The sequence below is a fragment of the Nannobrachium achirus genome (assembly GCF_963921795.1).
Source record: "Nannobrachium achirus genome assembly, chromosome: 13".
Lineage (NCBI taxonomy): Eukaryota > Metazoa > Chordata > Actinopteri > Myctophiformes > Myctophidae > Nannobrachium > Nannobrachium achirus.
Genome location: NC_137833.1, coordinates 54,408,894 through 54,429,884, shown reverse-complemented (window position 1 = coordinate 54,429,884; position 20,991 = coordinate 54,408,894). Strand labels below are relative to the sequence as shown.

General features: G+C 43.0%; 1 protein-coding gene across 1 annotated transcript in view; it reads right to left on the bottom strand.

The window, feature by feature from the left end:
- LOC308297443 (polyunsaturated fatty acid 5-lipoxygenase-like) overlaps positions 1 to 20,329 on the bottom strand; it is a gene marked incomplete at both ends in the record, with an annotated part of 32,780 nt that extends 12,451 nt beyond the window's left edge. Inside the window, 7 exons of the mRNA XM_080740849.1 lie at positions 707 to 853; positions 1,615 to 1,787; positions 2,687 to 2,793; positions 5,792 to 5,914; positions 7,817 to 7,898; positions 9,907 to 10,105; positions 20,180 to 20,329. Coding sequence (XP_080596975.1) covers positions 707 to 853; positions 1,615 to 1,787; positions 2,687 to 2,793; positions 5,792 to 5,914; positions 7,817 to 7,898; positions 9,907 to 10,105; positions 20,180 to 20,329 — 981 coding nt within the window. The remainder of the gene's footprint in view (positions 1 to 706; positions 854 to 1,614; positions 1,788 to 2,686; positions 2,794 to 5,791; positions 5,915 to 7,816; positions 7,899 to 9,906; positions 10,106 to 20,179) is intronic.
- Positions 20,330 to 20,991: the final 662 nt, after the last annotated feature.

Here is a 20,991-nt window from a genome sequence, read left to right as displayed (position 1 = left end):
GATGATCGGTAAGGTGGGTCTGAGGTGGAAGACCAAGCACAACCCTAATTAGTTTGTTCTGGGCTGTTTGGAGCTTTAACTTTAAGGCAGCTGGGGCGTCGCGATACCAGTAGCTGGGGTATTGCCATTGGTTTGATGGGCACAATGCCAAACTGAGGGGCAATGGCGGCCATGACCTTCAAGGCCTCCCTGAAATTCCTCATCAGGACATTAATGATCATTAGACACCCTAACGAGTCAGAGTTCAGAGTTTGATTACATGTAGAATTTGCATACAGATGTGAGGGACTTTAATTGCTTTATATATTTTATATATCTTTTTTAAATTTCAAACCAAAAATCCCCCTCTCTCACACTTACATTTATGTGTGCTAGTCTAGTGATTACCCTCCCCTGTGCCAATGTTGCAACATAAGGTCAACTACCCCGGCTTTAGTGTGAGATACAGCCTGATTTCCAAATTAAGATTAAGATCTTGTTTTTCTTTTATCCTGTAGTCTGAGGCCACGCTCAGACAAGCTAGAGGATTTGAAACTTTACCCCTCCACCACTAGAACACCCAATGTTATGTTTTTGTTTTGTTTGTTTTGTAAATCAAAGCATGACAGGCATGCTAGCTCATGGTGTTCCCATGACTGTACGCGGCAGACAGAGTGGTTTTCAGTGATGTTCCCACATGACACCCACCCACCATGACGACACCCACCTGTATGGCCAGAGGCATGATCTTGTTGTCATTGTTCCTGTACAGCAGACAGATGGGTGCCGCCAGGTACTGCTGGGTGCAGGGGTCCGTGCAGTTGGGACTGATGCCTTCCATTGTCTCATAGTCTGCTATGTACATGTTACCTGCCTGGAAGCAGTGAAGCACAGGAGAACATAGTGAGATAAAGAGTGAGCGCAGTGTGAGTGTGAGTGTGAGAGTGAGAGTGTGAGAGAGAGAGGGGTCATCTCAAGAAATAGCTGGTGGTCCAGGCTGCCGCGCCCAATAATCCAGAGAAATTCATTTGTATACACAGCTAGCTAACACTGCTGCTAACCCAGGAATGGTAGCATGGATTAAGATGCAGTCTTTTGTGATCGCGCACATGCCCACGTTAAAAGGTAAGAAAATGGTGGCAGGCAACCGAAAGCAGTCAACGAGCTAATAAAGTTACCTGATTCTGAAAAATGCTCAAATGTCAGCAAAACCACCTTAAAAATGTATATAACTTTTATTGACCAATTAATGATTAATTAGGCTAATTACCAGTATGCTAATTGCTAAACACTCATGCGTGTGTGACTGTGTGCGTGTAAGGGCTCATTCATACAGGGTGAAGTGAGTAGCTCCTCACTTTTTGGGGTGATGAGGTGATGTCGGAAAAGTAAAAGCAGGGAGATGTGTCTGGGTTTGCGGTGAAGCACTCTTCACCATGGATAATGACATAATGTCGTAGTTTCTGACTTTAGAAAACGTCACTGCGGACTGCGGTGAACCGCTCTTCACCTTCGCTGGAGTATGAATGAGCCTTAAGAGACAGACAGACAGACAGACAGACAGACAGACAGACAGACAGACAGACAGACAGAAAGACAAGGACAGAGTGAGGTCTATACTGTACACTACAGTACCTCTATCTCCTGCTCCAGTGTCATGTCCCTCTCCAGACAGGTAGCCACCATCTCATGGCTGACGGGGAACTTGTCCGGGAGCTTGAGGCATTTCCGGATCATCACTGGGTTGACGCCGTTCAGGAACTGGTAGCCAAAGATGAAGTCCTCCTTCCAGTGTTGCATCACGTACTCTGTGTCATGATGATTACATGATTATTATAGGACTGACAGTGACACGCATCTGATTGAGTTGACCCAGAGCATACATGTGTTGAACCACTCTCGTCTGCGTTAAAGGAGTAGTTCACCCCCAAAATGACTTTGTTTCTATGGATTACTCACACCATGGAGAATTCAATAAAAAAATGTATTTAATTGTCTCATTCCTAAGACAAAAAAATATATATTTTTATAGGCAAGTAAATGTATCCCAATTGATTCCGGATGGGGACCTAAATGCATTTGGAAACAATGGGGTTATATTTATTGTAATCACATTATTGTCTTAGGAATGCGACAAATATAAAAATATATTATTGAACTCAAGTCTCCATGGCGTGAGTAATCAATAGGAAAAAAATCACACCCAATGTGAAGTGAGCGGTGGTCGTGCTTGCATAACGTCTTCAGACTAGGATTTGAGTCTAGGATGTACAGGCTATGCTACACAAACACGTTTTGCTATGGCAAAACGCTGAGGAAAAAGGCTACAGACACACACAGCCACTCTATGGAGCGGTTTACCACCGCTCAAAAAGGTAATTTTGGGGTGAACTACTCCTTAAGCACACACAGTCACACACTGACACACTTCTGACCATCAAGCTCTTCATCAGATACTGTAGACTGACCTCTGTGCTACAATGATATGAGTTGCATGTTACTCAACATTGACAAATACCAACACCAGAGGGAGCTCCACATATCACTTTCAACCCAGATTTGGCTTAAACAAGTGGGTTAGATTTGTTCTGCTCTGCTATGCCATCAACATGTGGAATGCCCCGCCAACAGTCATTACAAAAAGTGTGAATTCTTACTATCCCAGCATGTGACCAGAAAAGCCTCTTCATTGTGATGTGAGACTGACCTGAGATGGTGTTTTTGATCCGGACAAAGATCCGTTCAAAGTCGGCAAAGTCGCCCCAGGAGGACTGGAACATGTGCATGAACTGGTTCACACACAGGTTCTCTATTCTGTAGAAGAAGAATGATACCACAACCATCATTATCATCATCATCATCGTTGTCATCATCGTCAAATGAATCAAAAAGTGAGCTTGTAGTTCAGACTACATTTCCAAAATGTTTTCTTATGCCCACAACAGTTTGCAAGTTAAATCATGTTTATACCGTATGTTAATACTGTATATCTCTGCTATCGGGCCGAAACCGGGAAAATGAGCTCAAGTGGAGTTACTGTAGGAGGTTTTGGCCGAAGGGGTTTTTACTACTTTTCATTGGTTCAATATTAATTTAACAAACACACAGACGTAATGGGTGTTCAATAGCACATGAAAAGAAGAGGGCCAATCGGGTGGAGTTAGCTGGTTTGGCAGAAAGTGTGGAGTTAGGAGGTTTTGTCCCAAGCACTTTTTACTACTTTCCATTGGTTCAATATTATTTTAACCAACACTCAGATGTAAAGGGTGTTCAATAGCCAAAAAAATCTAAAACCTCAAAAATGGAGTTGTCAGCCATACAATGGGGGAAAACCAAGGCTAAAAACTGAACACATTAAAGAGGTAAAAGCCAGCACTCAACAATGTCCTTTACAAATGTATTTGCCTCACCGGTTCCAGCACAAAAGCTTACTGAGAGCTTGCTTATTTCCCCTCTTTTGTGATATTGTTTGGCCTTGCAGCATCTTAAAACCTCTTGTAAGTGTTGCGCGCGTTGTGGTTAAATGTGAGATTTAAGCTACATTACAGCAGCACAGTAGGACTACAGCACATTGGGAGCAGGAATCAATGTTGCATTGGGGTCACGGCCAGAGCCCTCTAATGGAGAGTCACATCATCTCCGTTCACTTCATGTGTATGTCTTCTACATACACATTTATTGGCGAATAGTAACAAAGCGCTGAACCGGAAATTTACGGAATGCATTGGAGTCTATGGGAAAAAAGTGACATTTCCGGCGCATTCCCCGCATCGGCAGAACTCTCTATACAAGGCTCTGGTCACGGCCTGAAAAGGTTGAGAACCACTGGACTAGGGTTCATGTTTATTCCGTGCATTCCGGTCTCGCACTTGGAAGTCACTCTGGATAAGCGAGTCTGATAAATGCCTATATTGGTCAATTGTAAATGGAGGATACGTCAACCGATATCCCCTCACATTGAGGGAAAGCATGTAACATGTTGTTACATGTTTACCCTTCCCGGAGCCATCTGAATCGTGTTTCTATCTGAGGCATCAGCCATGGCAAGCAGCTCTGCAATCACTGGAGATAAAAAGAGATATTTGCTCCAAAATCCTAAACTGTCGTCTCTTCCCTTCTAAACTAAATCTGTTGGGAGTAACAAACAGTGTTGTGCAATACTACCCAGGAGAGTTTCACTATGAGAAATGTCACAGCTTGTCCGTGTCCATCTGTGTAGACGTGTACACATTTCTACGGCCTATGGGTTTGCCGCTCTGTGATTTCAGGGGAACCACTCTAACAGTTTTCCCGCTCTGACATCTCGCTCTGGCTTCACTATGATGTCACACTATGTCATCAATATTGATGACGCCCTGCCCCTGTGATGCCAGGGGGATCAAATTCCTTTTATGCCCATATATGGAGATATGGAGATCCCTGTGATGCCAGGGGAACAAATCCCTTTTATGCCCATATATGGAGATCCCTGATGTCCACATCCCTGATGTCCACATTACTGTGGCGCGTGGCGAGGTGTCTTACTAGTATATTACTCCTTAAACAATATATTATATTAATATTTTATTACTTGGAATCAAGAGTAATATATTATATTACTTATTATATTAGTTGTTGTTGTTTTAGGTGTTGTTTAGCCAGTTTCAACTTTTGCCAGATCAACTTTTACCTTCGGGCGGCCAGCGAATGAATGCGCGGGCGCGTTCGGTGCACGTCCAACTTCTGTCTCTGCTATAACCACAGTGTCTTATCATTTTACGAAATACATGTGTTATTAAGGAGGTTACTTTGTGGTCACAAGGAATATGGTGGTTAGAAAAATGCATAGACTATCGTACATATGAGTGACGAATGGATAATGGCCTATTGTTTTAAAAACGAAAGTCTACAGGGCCCTGCAGGCTGTGTTTATCCTCTGTGGTTTCTCATGCAAATATTTCAGCTGATAGTAACATGACAACTGTACTGTATTCCTGGCACTCCCTGTTATCTTCCCTATTCGCCTTCCTTTCTTCTTTGAAGGAGTTTTTCACCCTGTGGCTGTAAAACTGTGATGTGACAATAACGTGCTTGTGACTCTGACTCCACACAGAGTAACATAATACATGTACGGTGTTCCTGCTACTGTAGAACAATACAGTGAACGCAACCAGCAGCTCATTAATCAATCTTTGTGGCTTGTCTTAATAAAGCTATACTAGTAGTGTTAATTTCATCGACTAAAACTACTGTATGATGACAAATGTTTGTTGACTGCCTGGCTGACATTTCTAAAAGGGCCTTTTGGTGAAAATGTTGAAAATAGCAGACCTCCAAGCTCACAACGCGTTGCACTGCTACGCGTTGTGAACTTGGAGGTCGACTATTTTCGGTACCTGATACCACACTGAACTAAGCATATAGTGAATACTTGAGATGTGGCGTAAGGCATGGATTTCTACACATTCAGAGAGGGCAATTCTTTCAACATGATGTTGCATTCAAGTTCAGGAGAGTTTGGACCAGGCAATTCTCTTGAATGACGCCTTCAGGTATGGCATGGAAATCAGGCATTTTAATTTCTTTCATCAAGTGAAAACTGCATTCATGGTCTGGAGAGGGCACTTTTTACATCGGGTAAAAGCGCAGGGGCTCAAGCCCCCTTTGATGGCTATGTGTGCACGTGCCTGAATGGTGCCATCTTATAAGGAACAATAGTGAGGACCACTTGTGAAAAGCTCCTTCAAGATGGCGTCAATGTGCCAACCATACAGGCCGTACTTCGGTTGGCTCACATTTCAGCTCAGCTGAGCTACGGTAGCAGTGTACGTACGCTTTGCTGTAGTTCAGTATGAAGTCCACTCCTTTGTCGCTGTCAAACTGGATGTCCCGCGGCAGCTCACTGTAGCACTTAGCGTCGATGTTCATGGGAAAGCCAGGCTGCCACTCACTCCACCTAAAGGAGAGTCCGGTCCACACTTTAGTTACAACGTTCACTACACACTCCATCGAAGATAGAGTCCAGTCCACACTTAAGTTACAACATTCACTACACTCCATCGAAGGTAGAGTCCGGTCCACACTTTAGTCAACCTTTTCAGGCCTTGACACCCCAAAATAATCATATTGTTAACTGAGGACCCCCCCCCCCCCCCCCCCACTCGGACAAGCAATTGGATTGTAGGAGTTGAGGCATTACATTTACTTTGACTCAGTTCCCACTGATGGATATTGTGAAAATAGCAGATCTGCAAGCTCGTAGACCGGCTATTTTTAAAATGTGCCTCTTTCTAATATTACTCGACAAGTTGACCAGTTTTTGGAGCTGTGTGGAACAGAGCTCCGCTATAGGCAGCAATGTGTGTCCTCACAAGTGAGAATGTGTGTCCTCACAAGTGAGAACTGTCCCGTTGAGTTTGAACAGGACCTTTTGTGACCACACGAGGGCGCTGTTGTTCAGGCCAGGCCAGGCCAGACACACACACACACACACACACACACACACACACACACACACACACACACACACACACACACACACACACACACACACACACACACACACATACACACACACACACACACACACACAGCTCCACTTCGAACAGAGGTTCGATTTTTATAGTACAGTTTGTTGATTACTATTGACGCAGTAATGGACTCTTTTCCTTCTTTTTTGTATTATTAAAAATCACTCAATGTGAAGTGAGTGGTGGTCGTGCTTGCATAACGTCTTCAATTGATAATTGGTGATGTAATACAGGCTACACACACACACACATTGCTGAGGAGAAAGACTAGGATATAGGTCTAGGATGTAATTGGTGATGTAGGCTACACACACACATATTGCTATGGCAAAACGCTGAGGAAAACGCATCGCTATGGCAAAACACTGAGGAAAAGTGGCTACAGATAGGTCTAGGATGTAACTGGTGATGTAATGTGATGTATTATGGCTACACACACACATATTGCTATGGCAAAACGCTGAGGAAAACTGGCTACAGACACACGCACGCACAGCCACTCTTAAAACAGTCTCTGGGTCCCGACCCACAGGTTGAGAAACACTGATCTAGGAGGCTCAACACTTTAGTTACAATGTTTAGCACAACATTTCGTTGTTGTCGGGTGGAAACCTTGTATCTCCAAGTTTCAAATTTGTACGTTATTTCGCAAAGTAAAGCCCTGCTTCATCATACAAGGCTGTTGCACAAAAGTAGTGGAAAAAGCCGATCTATGCTTGTAGTTTTGTAGTTTTCACTAGTTTAAATCCCACAACCTTAATTAGAATTGCCCCGTGTGTGTGTGTGTTTCCATCTGTAACTCCACGTTCAGCAGTTGTTCAATTGTCTAAAAACATAATACAAAAATCAATAACGCATGTACCTTGCCCAACATCAACTTTATCACCTTCAGATGTGTCTCTACTTCTCATAATCCCCAAATGTTTAAAATATTTTCCCAAATTTTGGCCTGTAGGCGGCTTTGTCCTGTGATGCGAATTACATCACAAATGGGCGTCAACAAGCAGGGCACTCCCAGTCCGGGGGCACTTCCAGAAAGAGCAACATTACAGTCTGTCTGCTTCACACCAAGGGGGACTAACAGGCACACACACAAAGGGGCCAGGCCCCCGCAGGGGGCTGTAGGCTAGTCATTTTTAAAATGATAAATGCAAAACGAACGGTTTTCAACCGACAACAACGATTTACAACATTGTTGCTGCTATACAGGTTGCCCCTGGCAACAGGATGCAAACATCTCAGATGTGCTGTCTGTTAATAAATGTAAACTGAATGTTCGGTGGTGTTTCAGTGATTCAACATCTCTGTGAAGTAAACGTGGACCTTGCCTGTACACTTTTCGCCTCCATTCCAGCTCCTTGTATCGGTGCTGTTTGGCCTGCATTGTCTTATCATCCTGTGGCAAACGTGCTAGAAAACACACAGATAACAAACAGATAGAATAGTGGAGGAGAGATCAAAACGATCAAAAGGAGGAGAGATAAAAAAGACTCACAGACATACTGTCTGCGTGTCTTGCAGAGACTAGAGCCTGACCAATGTCAGATTTTGGAGAGAGTCCTAATGATATGTTGACACATATTTTCTCAAAATTGCGAAATGTTCTACTCTAAAAATAAACATTGATTTGATTTCTAAGTCAGACTGACATACTACCTGCCTCGACAATATAAGGCAGACACACAGTCAGGTAGGCATAGGTGATGATGACTAAACCAGTGGTCCTCAAACTTTGTCATGACACGGACCCCCACCCTGGGCACAATATGACTTCCGCTTGGTTCCAAGATTTCTAGCGGAAGTGCTGTGTTTAACGGAAGTTACGTCATGCCATGCGGTGCGGGTCTGTTTACCTTCCCCAGCGAAAAAACAAAAATAGATTGTAGCTCTTAACTCGCACTTAATAGGTGTAACATCGCCTGAATCAAAGTTTTTGTTTGTATATTGTTTATTGCGCGTGCAACCAACGGAGCGGGAGAAGTAGAACAGATTTTTTCCAGCGGGGAATACGTTTGCAGGGACACCGCACTGTGAAAAAAAGACAAATTCTGCCCCACCTCCTAGAAGTGCCCCTGCCTCATATTGTCACCAGGCTTTTCTCTTCGCAGATTAGTAAGCCTGGCTACACGAGGCTAACAGAACCCCAAATTGATATATGAGTTTTGGCCACGGACCCCCCCCCCCCCCCCCCCCCCTTTCTGAAAATATTTTGTTCCACGGATCCCCAGAAGATTTGTGTTAAAATTCAAGACCACTGAAAATGCACCAAATATTTTTTCTCTTTTTCAGAACATTTTATAAAATAGAGTACGTACAAGCTCACGGTGGATCACAAAGTGATGTACTAGGGAGCTTGTAGATAAGATAAGAAAAGAAAACTTTATTGTCCATCATATTTTGAATAAAATTGAAATTTGTCTTTGGCACACAGGCAGTCAGTCAGTATACAACAATAAAACATACATAAAATACAAAACACATTAAAACTATATAAAATGCATCCCATGACCAGCAAGAGCCGTTGGCCGCCGCGTCCACGTCCATGGACGCGGCCGCGAAAAAAACGGGCCGGCCGGCCGTTTGCGTCCGTGGACGCGGCCTCGCGTCCACGGCCGTTTTTTTCGCGGCCGCGTCCATGGACGGACGCGGCGGCCAGCGGCTGTCTCTCCCCATGACATAGCAGCAGTGCAACAGTGATACAGTGATCAAGGACTGTGGCTGTTGGAACTATTCTGCTATTTCACTGAGTCACTGAAAACAAATAAAGGTTTGAATTAGGGATGCACCATCGTATCAGCCAAATATTGATATCGGCCGATATTTGCAGTTTTTGGTCAATATCGGTATCGGCAAATAAAGTAACCGACAGCAATAGCCGATATGTATCTGTTGTCGATACATTTTGCGCTGGCTATGTTGGTGTGTTGGTTAATGGTTATATGCAGCCTACCAAGCTGTGGATTCTGAACAGTTATTTCTTATAATGAAGAAGTATTTGTTTTCCTGGCACAAAAGGGGGGAATAAATATATAAACAACAAGAACTGCACTCTGTCGAGGTGCCAACTTGCGTCTTGTGCACACATAGGCCATGTATGGCCAACTTGTGCACCAGCAGAGCGAGCCATGACGTGCGCTCACCACTGGTGATGCCAGTGATATCACCACTGGCATCACCAGGAATGCTGGTCCCTCATTGGCTGTTAACGACGATGTTGCCAGAAACGCTGGTCCCTGATTGGGCTACGGGCTTAAACACACACGGACACCTACAGTACATACCTCGGTATCGATCGGTATCGTTTCTAAATTGATATTTTAGGTACCGGTATCGGCCAAGAATTTCCATATCAGTGCATCCCTGGTTTGAATGAATGAATGAATGAATGAATGAATGAATGAATGAATGAACGACGCACCTCGCCCGTCGCGGAGCTGCACCTCCTTGTCGCCCACCAGCCAGCGGAAGCAGGGGAACTCCAGGTAGTCTCCCTGCGGGGTCTTCACCGTGATGTACCTGCAGTACCAGTCGTCCTGCACCCAGTACTTCTTCTTCTCCACCCTCACCATCTCCACGTCGCCCAGGTCCTCCCCGACGCTCACCTCGTACGAGTCCACCTGCAGTGCAATATGGCCAAACAGAAGAAATACACAGAGTTACATTTACTTTGTTTGTTACAGTTGGTGTACGTGTTTGTCTGACTGGCTGGTTGACTGACTGACTGACTGACTGACTGACTGACTGACTGACTGACTGGCTGGCTGACTGAGTCTGACTATGTCCGTACACGGACAAACGTGTCCGTGGCAAGACTAGGTCTTGTCTGTGGCAAATTCTTGATTTTCTTTTTTACAAACCATTAGAATTGTATTAGTATTTTCATTTTCAAGACCCAATTACTGAACGTCAAGTCTCCAGGTTTTCTTCGGAATATGTATGACACTGCATTTACTATGACAGTATGGCACATTTGGAGTCCACTAGCACCAGTGGTTCTGAAATGTTTAATTTGCGAGGACCCCCATAACACTGTGTGTACAAATGGAATCAAATGGACATTCAAGGGTCCATTTGGTGGCATGGCGACAGCCCCTGACAATAGCAATACAAATATTTCTAACTCAAGTGGATGGCAGTGTTCAAACCAACTATTAAAAACGTAATAATAAATACAATGGTGAACTATAGTTGTCTATATAGCTATCGTGCCCAGTGGGAATGGCGCTTTCGGTGTCAGAGAGTCTCAATGCTTAGAAAATAAGATATTTTTTTATCCCACGATTTTGTAACCCATTTTTCACCCGGTGCCAATTGCCTAAGCTGTAATCCTGGGCGCTGCTCTCCCTCTGCCAACATGGGTAGGGCCCCGAACTGAGCTCATGCTTCCTTCAGTGCATGAGGAGTGAGCAGGCCGCTTCTTATCACCTGACAGAGGGGAGTTTCCCCGGTTGGAAGTAGCGTGTGGAAGGAACACGCTATTCCAACCAGTTGCTTTCCCCTCCATCAGGCTGGCCAGGGGGAGGCATTATAGAGACCAGGATTACTGCATGTTTTTTGTCAGGGTATACCTACCCTAGGGGAACATGCAAACTCACACAGAAAGGCCCTTTTGAACTCCACCTAAGGTGTGTGTGCTGATGATGCGGAGGAGAGAACACGCCCCCAGTGCCCACAGCGGGAATCAAACCCAGGACCTTTTAGCTGTGAGGCAACAGCGATACCAACTGCGCCGCTGTGCAGAAAATCGGATTTCTATCACATTTCAAACCACCTGGGAATGTGGTTCAAAATAATCTGTTATTGTGTGTTGTCTAATGCTGTTCAGACTTGAACTGCACATTCCAGAGGACAGTGGAATGTGCTTATTTAATACAGTTTGATGATATTTTCCCCAGGGACTGCCATAAGTCCGACATCTCATTACTCTATGTGGCTACGCGTGCAGTTAGGGGTTTCCTCACCCTGGTTACAGTGCATCTAATACTGTTACAGTGTAATGAGTGTATCGTGCATAGTCTCTCATTCCCACAGTAAGGTAGAGTTCTACTTTGGTTCACAGGGTATTGATCCATGGTACATCGGCAAGAATGCGGGACAACGAGTTCCGTTTAAGCCATCTATTTTCCATCGCACAGATGAACTATTTCCGTCAAATAACTTGCTGGAGGGTGAGATGCTATCTCCAAGTCGTGCTGCACTGCTACCACATATCCTCCATGCAACTACGTCACAATGCAGTATAAATCATACCTGACAAATTGCCCTGAGCTTCCACCAATCTATACTATAATTTTGCGAATGTCTGAGTGAGTGAGTGAGTGAGTGAGTGAGTGAGTGTCTGTCTGTAACAGCGTTTCTCCTCAGTGGCTGGAGCAATTGATCTGAAATCGCATCACCATTAGCATATGAACACACCTGACATAACTGTGAAGCCCGTTTGTCACTTTCACAAATCGTATGCTGTATATTAGCATTTTTATGTTGTATCTACTATCTATTCTGCATCTAGCTTGAGGCACATCTATTCTGCATCTAGCATGAGGCAACATGTTTAACCAGCTCTCTCTCTCTGTGTGTGTGTGTGTGTGTGTGTGTGTGTGTGTGTGTGTGTGTGTGTGTGTGTGTGTGTGTGTGTGTGTGTGTGTGTGTGTGTGTGTGTGCAGGCAGGCGGGTGTGTGCGCAGGCGGGTGGGTGGGGGGGATGGGGGGGGTAGCCATTAAACGAAACGGGTATTTCTTACATTGATGCTCCTACATATTATCATGCAAGCACCAGTTAAAGTTACTTTCCATCCCTCATATACTGTATGCAGTGCACATCCCATAACCCACACACTGCACATCATTTTGGAGCTCATATCTTTGAACGGGTAAGGGCTAGTTGAAGAAAATGGATGGAATTCAAAGAGTGGAGGGTACAGTATGTTCCAGTCAGGGGTCTTGCCCTCCCTCCTCCAAAGGCAGTAGGCTGCTTGAGCTCATCAAATGTGGACGGTACAGCTGCTCAAGCAATAATAACCTGCCTTGCAATTCTCACTGCAAATGCTATGGTGGAGTATAATGTGTAGACTGTCTAACACTATTAGGGAGGACATTCAAGATGACGAAGACGAAGACGAATAGATCGTGCATTTCTGATTTACTGAGTCTCTTTGGGCATAATTGTCTGGGGGAGAGGCATAGGGAGACATGTTTTATGTTTTGCACCCTGTCTGTCTGTCTGTTCGTACGTCCGTCCGTCCGTCCGTCCGTCCGTCCGTGTCCGTCCTTCCGTCTGTGGACAGCTAATATCCGGCACCGTTGGCACGATGGCCACCAAAATGGAACACCTTACCGAAGGCCTTAAAGGAGTGTGGTTACCTAGCATCCTTTAAAATCGCCCTGAAAAAACACTTACAGGCGGCAGCCGTTCTCAACTGGCAATAACAACCTAGCCCAGCCTTACCCTGTCCTTCTTTGTATTTACCTACTGTATATATATTTTTTGCACTGTTTTTTTAGCCGCTTTTTTATTTTATTTTCTCCTGACTATACTGTATCTACTGCATAGTACTGTGTTCTATCCGTCTGTCATTCAATGTTATATGAGATACTTCAATGGTTTCCTGTGTAAATAAGCCAAGTGCTTTTCGAGGATCTCCTTTTAGTTGACCTTGTACCAGTGAACTGTACCGTCATGAACCTGTACCTTTTTCTATGCAAACTTCTAATAAAGTCTTCAATCAATCTTCAATCAATGGCATTGAAACTGTGCACGCACACTCCCTGGGTGCCAGAGCAGTACCTCTGACCCCAATTCTTCACATGGGCCTCTCCAGGAGGCGGATTTTTGTGTCCAAAAATCACGGAAATCGGTACACAGTATCTCTATAGTCATTAAACGAAACGGGTCTTTCAGATTTTTCATATTCCATCCTGATAAGCTAAGATTGGCTTCCAAAGTTTGCACGAGTGCTACCTTTTGAACAAAATGCCTCAAATCATGAACACCGAGTGCAAAATTCCCACTAGGCAGAGGAAGAAATGCCACTAGATTTCTTTCCCAATCAGCCTCATGGTGGCGCTATAACAGGCCGATTCGTGTTTTTACCTATAACTCCACCGATCAGTGTAAAACGCTGTATGTGCACTCCCTAAAGGCCAGGGAAAAACCTTTGCCCTGCATTTTTCACATCTGCCTTTTATAGCGCCACCAGGAGGCAGACTTATGTAACATATTTTTTTATATTAGTCCTTCAGGTTTGATCAGAATTTCACACAAATCAGCAACCATTATCTCTATTAGTCATGTGATCAATACGGATATCTTTGCTTTCTCATATTCCATCCTGATTGCTAAGACGGACATCTAAAGTTTGCAGGTTTTGAACATAATGCCTCAAATCAAAATGTTTTTTTTTTTGTTTTTTTTTGTTTTTTTAGAACTTTGATTATATTGTGTTTTCTCTAGATAGATATCCATTTACATTGTTATATTGCTGTTAATGTACTGACATATTATCTTGTTTATTATTGTGATGTTTTTATCTGCTTAGGGAGTGTGCGATTTTAACGCGCGGTTGGTATGGTCCATAACGGGGGGGGATCATCAAATATTTTTTTTAGATCTTGGGGGGATCATGATTTTTTTCATTTTGGCTTTAGGGGGGCCATGCAACTTTAATTTGTCGAATTGTGTAATTAAAAATGCTTAGTTTGTTCTTTATCTAAATAACATCATCAAGTTAGTATACCCAGTTTCAACTATACATTGTCCCCTACATAGTTGATGGACTTGGTACATTCCAGTTGTTCTAATACATCCCTCGGCCCCTCCCCCTCCGGCTGCTCTCAGTGCGTCTCTGTGTTGTCGAAGTTCGCTGCACAGTGTGCAGCGCACACACAGGAGTTTCTCGTAGCAGCTGGACTGGATACATAGGCTAACAACCACCATATTTGTTACCAAGAGAGGAATATAGCATTAGAAAGAAAGGTGTAGTGTCTCTCTCTCTCTCTCTCTCTCTCTCTCTCTCTCTCTCTCTCTCTCTCTCTCTCTCTCTCTCTCTCTGCTGCGAAGTGGGAATTGGAGTCAGAAGGAGAGAGAAAAGACTCATGCACACTTTGTTGACTTGGTTGCTTGATGAATATCATGGAAAATAGATCAGTTACTCAATCTTTCTTTAGTTTGGAGTGTTTTTGTAACCCCACTACAAGTCTAGAATAAAAAATGTACTTGAGTAAAAGTACCTAAGTATTGTCAAATGAAAGTCCCAAAAGTAAAAGTACTCATTATGCAGAATGTCCTGTTCTTTAATGATATTTTAAAAATAGCAGATCTACAAGCTCACAATGGAAGGCACGCAGGACAACTAACAACAACCCATATAAAACAAACATTATACACTTGATTGAAGTTCTTTATGGGGAGATGTTATGGAAACTGTACAAGATCACCACCAAAGCCCTTTCAACCTTCTCAAAGTTGCATAACAGAGATGTATGCAGCATCGTGACCACTCGACCATACCAGTGAGTAGCCTATATATTTGATTAATTGCTGGCCAAATAAATCTATCAATTTATGAAACATTTGCGCAGACCCGACTTTCAGACTATTTCTCATTATTCTGTACATGTGTTGTTGGCCTGAAACATGATGCAACAGAAACACCTTGTTGTGAAAACATGCAGTATGCGTGCAAACACAGCCTGTGCGATTAGTCCAATATAATTAATAATAATAATTTCCTTATGCAAGATGAAGCTGTAGTATGTTTGTTGTACAGCCTACTACTCCTTTACATTCGTTTTTTGCACCTGCTTGTCATCCATGCATTCAAATTATTATGTCCGGTATTTTTTATCAGATGTCTGATAAATTAAAAATACTAGCACGATAGCTTAATATATATATATATATATATATATATATATATATATATATATATGTATATGTTTATTGGGAAGGGGGGTCATGCATTTTTCTCAAGTCACACAGGGGGGACCACAAAACAATATTTTAAGGTTGTGGGGGGACCATGAAAAAAAAAAAAAAAGATATCACCTGTCAACCAGCACCCCCTAGTGGGTAAATAACGTACACTCCCTTATTGTAAGTCGCTTTGGATTAAAAGCGTCTGCTAAATGCCTAAACTGTAAATCATTAACGCAGCGTAAATCATTAACGCAGGTCGACTTTTTCAAATCATAAATGCGGCGTTCCGACTGCCGTGAAAGGCCGAAGAAGACATGACAACCTTTTGACTTTGTTTCAGATCTGCTCTTCCTTCCTCTTCTTTGGAAGAGAGGCTGAGATGAAGATGTGATGTCATCCACTGCAAGTCTAAATACTACATACTACTAAATACTACATGTTGCTCACTATGCATGTTTTAGAAGTGCAAATAAATGCCTTGCACACAAATTGTATCTTCCATGATGAGACAAAGGGTCAGTGGAGCTCAAACTTTTTCATGGCAAGGACCCCCAAATTATATATTTGGTTTCCGACCCCCCATCTCTAATTATATTGTTCCAGGGGCCCCACCGGAAGCAAAGATATGAGTTAAAAATGTTTGCTTTGAAAATATTTATATTCACTAATTTTGCAAAAGTAGCAGATCTACAAGCTCATGAGCTTGTAGATCTGCTATTTTTGAATAGCCAAAGATATCTAAAACGATACAGATGCTTTCCCGGTTTGAATGGGCTAAAGGTAAAAATTGAGCAGAATTCAAAAAGAACTTTTTTAGCAAGTGACACCATCGTATGACAGAGGATAATAAAGGAATGTTGGTCTGAAACATCGTTAACGATGATGATTGGGCTGAAGAGAGTTAAGGTTATTGCTGCTTATTTACACAGCAAATCCAAGATTGCAAACTAACAACCAAGTTAAGGTGAAGGATTTAACTATGGTTAAGGATTTAATTGCCGATAGCAATGCATAAAGCAGCACTATACTATATGTAACCTTTCAACCTTTCAGATCTGCTCTTCCTTCCTCTTCTTTGGAAGAGGCACGGAAAGCTAAAATAAAGAGGGTTCTGCCCCAAAAAAGCAACAATATAATATACTATATTAAATAGTGAACACTAACAGCGTTAATGTGGTTTTTATGTGTCAAATCCACATTCACACATCATACATCACAGAGGAACTTCAGTGCTGATGTGTACTGTACCATTTTGTGTGTGTGTGTGTGTGTGTGTGTGTGTGTGTGTGTGTGTGTGTGTGTGTGTGTGTGTGTGTGTGTGTGTGTGTGTGTGTGTGTGTGTGTGTGTGTGTACTCGTTTTTGTGACATACTGAGGACCAGATCGAGGTCCTCACAAGCATAGTAGAATTGGAAAAGATTGACAAAGTGAGGACATTTGCCGGTCCTCACAAAGTTTAGGGTTTGGGTTAGGGGTTAGGTTTAGGGTTAGGGTTAGGTTTAGGGATAGAGGTTAGGGTAAGGCCACAGGAAATGAATGGAAGTCTATGTAATGTCCTCAGTATGTCACAAAAACGAGATTGTGTGTGTGTGTGTGTGTGTGTGTGTGTGTGTGTGTGTGTGTGTGTGTGTGTGTGTGTGTGTGTGTGTGTGTGTGTGTGTGTGTGTGTGTGTGTGTGCTTGCGTGCGTGCGTGTATGTGTGTGAACCATTTGTGTTAATATTGTCGGTTGGAAATATCAAATGTCCGTAACCGTTACGTTTCAGGATTCAAATTCCAAAGCATCAAGATAGCAGAGTTTCGAGCTTGTAGTTGTGCAATCTGGGAACCCATCGTCAAAGAAAAGGGTTTTCCAGCGCCCCTCTTTAGAGATGAGTACATCTGCTAGTTTTGGTGCTTTTGTGTTACACCGCAGTGTGATCAAGTAGGGCGTGGATTTACAAAAAGAGTTTTATGAAAATATGGAGTTAAGAGGTTTCTCCCCCGACAGCAAGGATGTGCATGTGTTGATGCATCAGTGTGCTGTACTACCATTCTGCACATCACTTAAAAGACTGAGGCCAGCTTTAACCAACAAGGATTATAAACTTTAACCTGGTTCCAACCACGCTCTTATCTATGAATCTATTTGCACAAAGCTTTAAACCTAGTTTTCACTAATCAGGTTTAGTTTTACACTATCCTTTTAAACCTTTTTTTAGTTTTCACAGAAAAAACCTGGATTCATTTTAATGCTGTTGCTGCACATACTACTTGAAACTCGGATAACATTTTCAGTTAGGGATTCATTTTAAACTTGCTGGTCCTGGTTAGCTTTCTCAGTTCCCATCAATAAAGGTTAGGGCCAAGAGAATGACAGAATTGGCATCTACTCAATGTGGCCGTGTTCGCTCTACACCAACTCTACACAGCCTTCTCAATAGGAAAGAAAGCCAGCTCTGTCAAAGTTTTGTAGGTAATGATAATGGAACAGCCGACATTGTTTACCGGGAACTCCTTTAATTGTCCATCGTACTATTCCTATTCCTATCCTATCCTAGCAAAAATCCTACGGAAGCCTCGTACTGCACCATATTACAGTGTATCTCTACTGTTACAGTGTATTAGTTGCAGTTGCAATGTACCTATGTAACACTGTTAAAGTGTTGTAAATGCGATGTATGTATCTGTACTGTTATAGTGAATTTGTGTAGTCTCTCAGTTTCCACCCTGTAGTAAATCTATAGTAGCATTTAACCAACGTTAGGGACTCTTACACAAGCAGGGTTGTTTCGTCAGTGTTTCCTTGAGGTTAGCGTCGGTTCTGCTCAAGTGAAGAAAAAAAATAAGATACTGCATGTAAAACATATCATTGCTGTCAGGCTGAAACTAAGTACTATGGGCTAAGGTGCGTGGAGTCTGAAGAGGAGAGTCTACGGCAGAAGATTGGGAGTGAGTCTGCAGTTCTAATTGCAATGGAGAGCTCCGAGTTCAAGCCACAGTTTGGGGGTGCCGTATATTATGGAAACCATATTCACATTATGTATACTGTACTGTCATTTCTACAACAAACGCTTGCAATGGATTCAGAATCATGAAGAACCCCTAGTTTGACCCCTCACATGCTACTTAAAGCAGATCTTTTTTATTTTTAAATATTTCTAGTGGAGTCAATGGGACAGTGAATATACAACTTTTTTTTTTCGCGATGTTTCCAGCAGAGCAGGCCTCTCATTCTGTGGACCTTAATGACCAAACTAATAGATAAAACAGAAATAAAAAGTATGGCAGAAAATCACAGGTCCTACCCTATTCCTTGAGCTTTTGGGCTAGTGGGTCCCCGGCTATAAACCATGATAGAAACTCTGAAACAATCTCTGCATCTCTCGTCTGTATTTGTGCCTGCCCTTCCTCTCTTAACTTCTCCTCTGTGGTTAAAATCGTTAAACTCAGTCTCTCAGTAACTCTGGGTATTAATCGTCTGTATTTGTGCCTGCCCTTCCTCTCTTAACTTCTCCTCTGTGGTTAAAATCGTTAAACTCAGTCTCTCAGTAACTCTGGGTATTATTGTAGACGTAACGGTCTTCAAGTATACTTCAGGGGCCAGGAGGGAGTCCAGTCCAGGCCCCCAAACTGTGGCTTGAACTCTGAGCTCTCCATTGCAATTAGAACTGCAGACTCACTCCCAATCTTCTGCCGTAATCTGAAGACTCTCCTCTTCAAGCACCTTAGCCCAGTGTTTCTCAACCACTGTGCCTGGGGAACTTTGGTGTGCCCCTGAGAAGGGCCAAGTGTGCCCCTTGAAAGCCAGTATTGTATTTATCATTTTAAAAATGATTTAAACTAGTGAAAACAGCCGATCTACAAGCACACAACGCCTCGCACCGCAAGGCATTGTGTGCTTGTAGATCTGCTGTTTTCGCTACTGTTGTGCGACAGCCTTGTATGATGAAGCAGGCTAGGGCTTTACTTTGCGAAGAAACGTACAAATTTGAAACTTGGAGATACGAGGTTTCTTCCCGACAGTGATGATATTAACACCCCCGTATTATGTTGGTGTGCCCATGGATTCTTGGGACATGAAAAGTGTGCCCATGCAGAAAAAAGGTTGAGAAACACTGCCTTAGCCCGTAGTACTTAGTACTAAGAGTCTGTGACAAGTGGAGCGTTGACCCACATGTTTTAGTGAAGGTTCTGTCAGCTTCCCTGTGTTTAGCTGATCTGAGTCAGCGGGAGGGGTTGTAGGGTTGGATCAGCCTTTGAAGATATATGGGGGTGCCATACCTTTGGTTGCTTTGTAGGCCAACATCAGTGTTTTGTACACTTTGCGGGCACTGTGTGGGCAGCACACACACACACACACACACACACACACACACACTATCGGATATTATGAAAATTTCGTGTCACGATTATTAGTGACCAAAGAAATTGCGATTTACAATATTATGGCGATAATCAGAATATCCTCAACATACTCTATCCTTGGGCGTAACATTTGCCAAAAAAATGCAGATCTACAAGCTCACAACGCGTTGTTGTGCGCTTGTAGATCGGCTATCTTTTGGCAAAGAGATTTGGTAGAGTGAAAGTACCTTTTACCAATTATAGAGGGTTTAAATGGTAATGGATATGGCGCTCGTCAAATAGAGGTGAATTGATCCCAGTGCATGGGGGAGGATAATTTCACGCTAAATTAAAATCTCCACGATACGACAATTGTGTTTCTTATCACGATAAACGATAACAACGAGCATGGTCCCATGATCCTAACACACACGCACGCACGTTGCAAACTTACGGCGCCCCTCTCGAAGTCGTTGTACAGAGGCTTGTCCAGTAGTGTCCTGTCGCTGCATCCCTCCGTGCCCACCAGGGTTATGTAGATGTAGTCATCGGTGCCCGCGAACCACTGGCTGCCTGTAGCCACCGTCACTGTGTAGGATGGCATGGTGATGGCACTGCTGCTCACTCTGCATGGGCATGGACACGCACACACGCACGCACGCACGCACACACACACACACACACACACACACACACACACACACACACACACACACACACACAGTGGTTGGAAAAGTTCTCACTTTCTTTTTTTTTTTTACTTAAGTAAAAGCATCGTGCTAGGGTGGCAGCAATGTGGTAAAGTCCCTGCCAACCAACAAAGAGCTTGTAGATCTGCAATTTTTTGAATGTTTGAAATGTATAGAGCAGAAGAGGTTACTGTATGTTTTGTAACAATAATCAATCAATCTACAAGAAGAAACTAAAATTTTCAAATAATTGTAGTGGAGTAAAAGTATAATATTTGACTCTTAGATGTAGTGGAGTAGTAAAGTAAAAAGGGAAAAAAGTAGTAGCAAATACAACAACTGTTACATATCCTGTTTTCAAAAGTTTATGACATGATAACATCAGAAGCGGGTGGTTGAGTAAAAGAACAAAGGTGTTGGCATCAAAATGTGCAGGATGTGCCATTTCACACATTTCTTTTCTTTCTTTTTTTTCTTCAAAACATTTCAAAATGTGCCAGAATGTTCTGAAAAGAGCAGAGCTTGTAGATGGCTTTAGCTAAAAGTATAAAGTATGGCTTAATTGGAACCATGCATG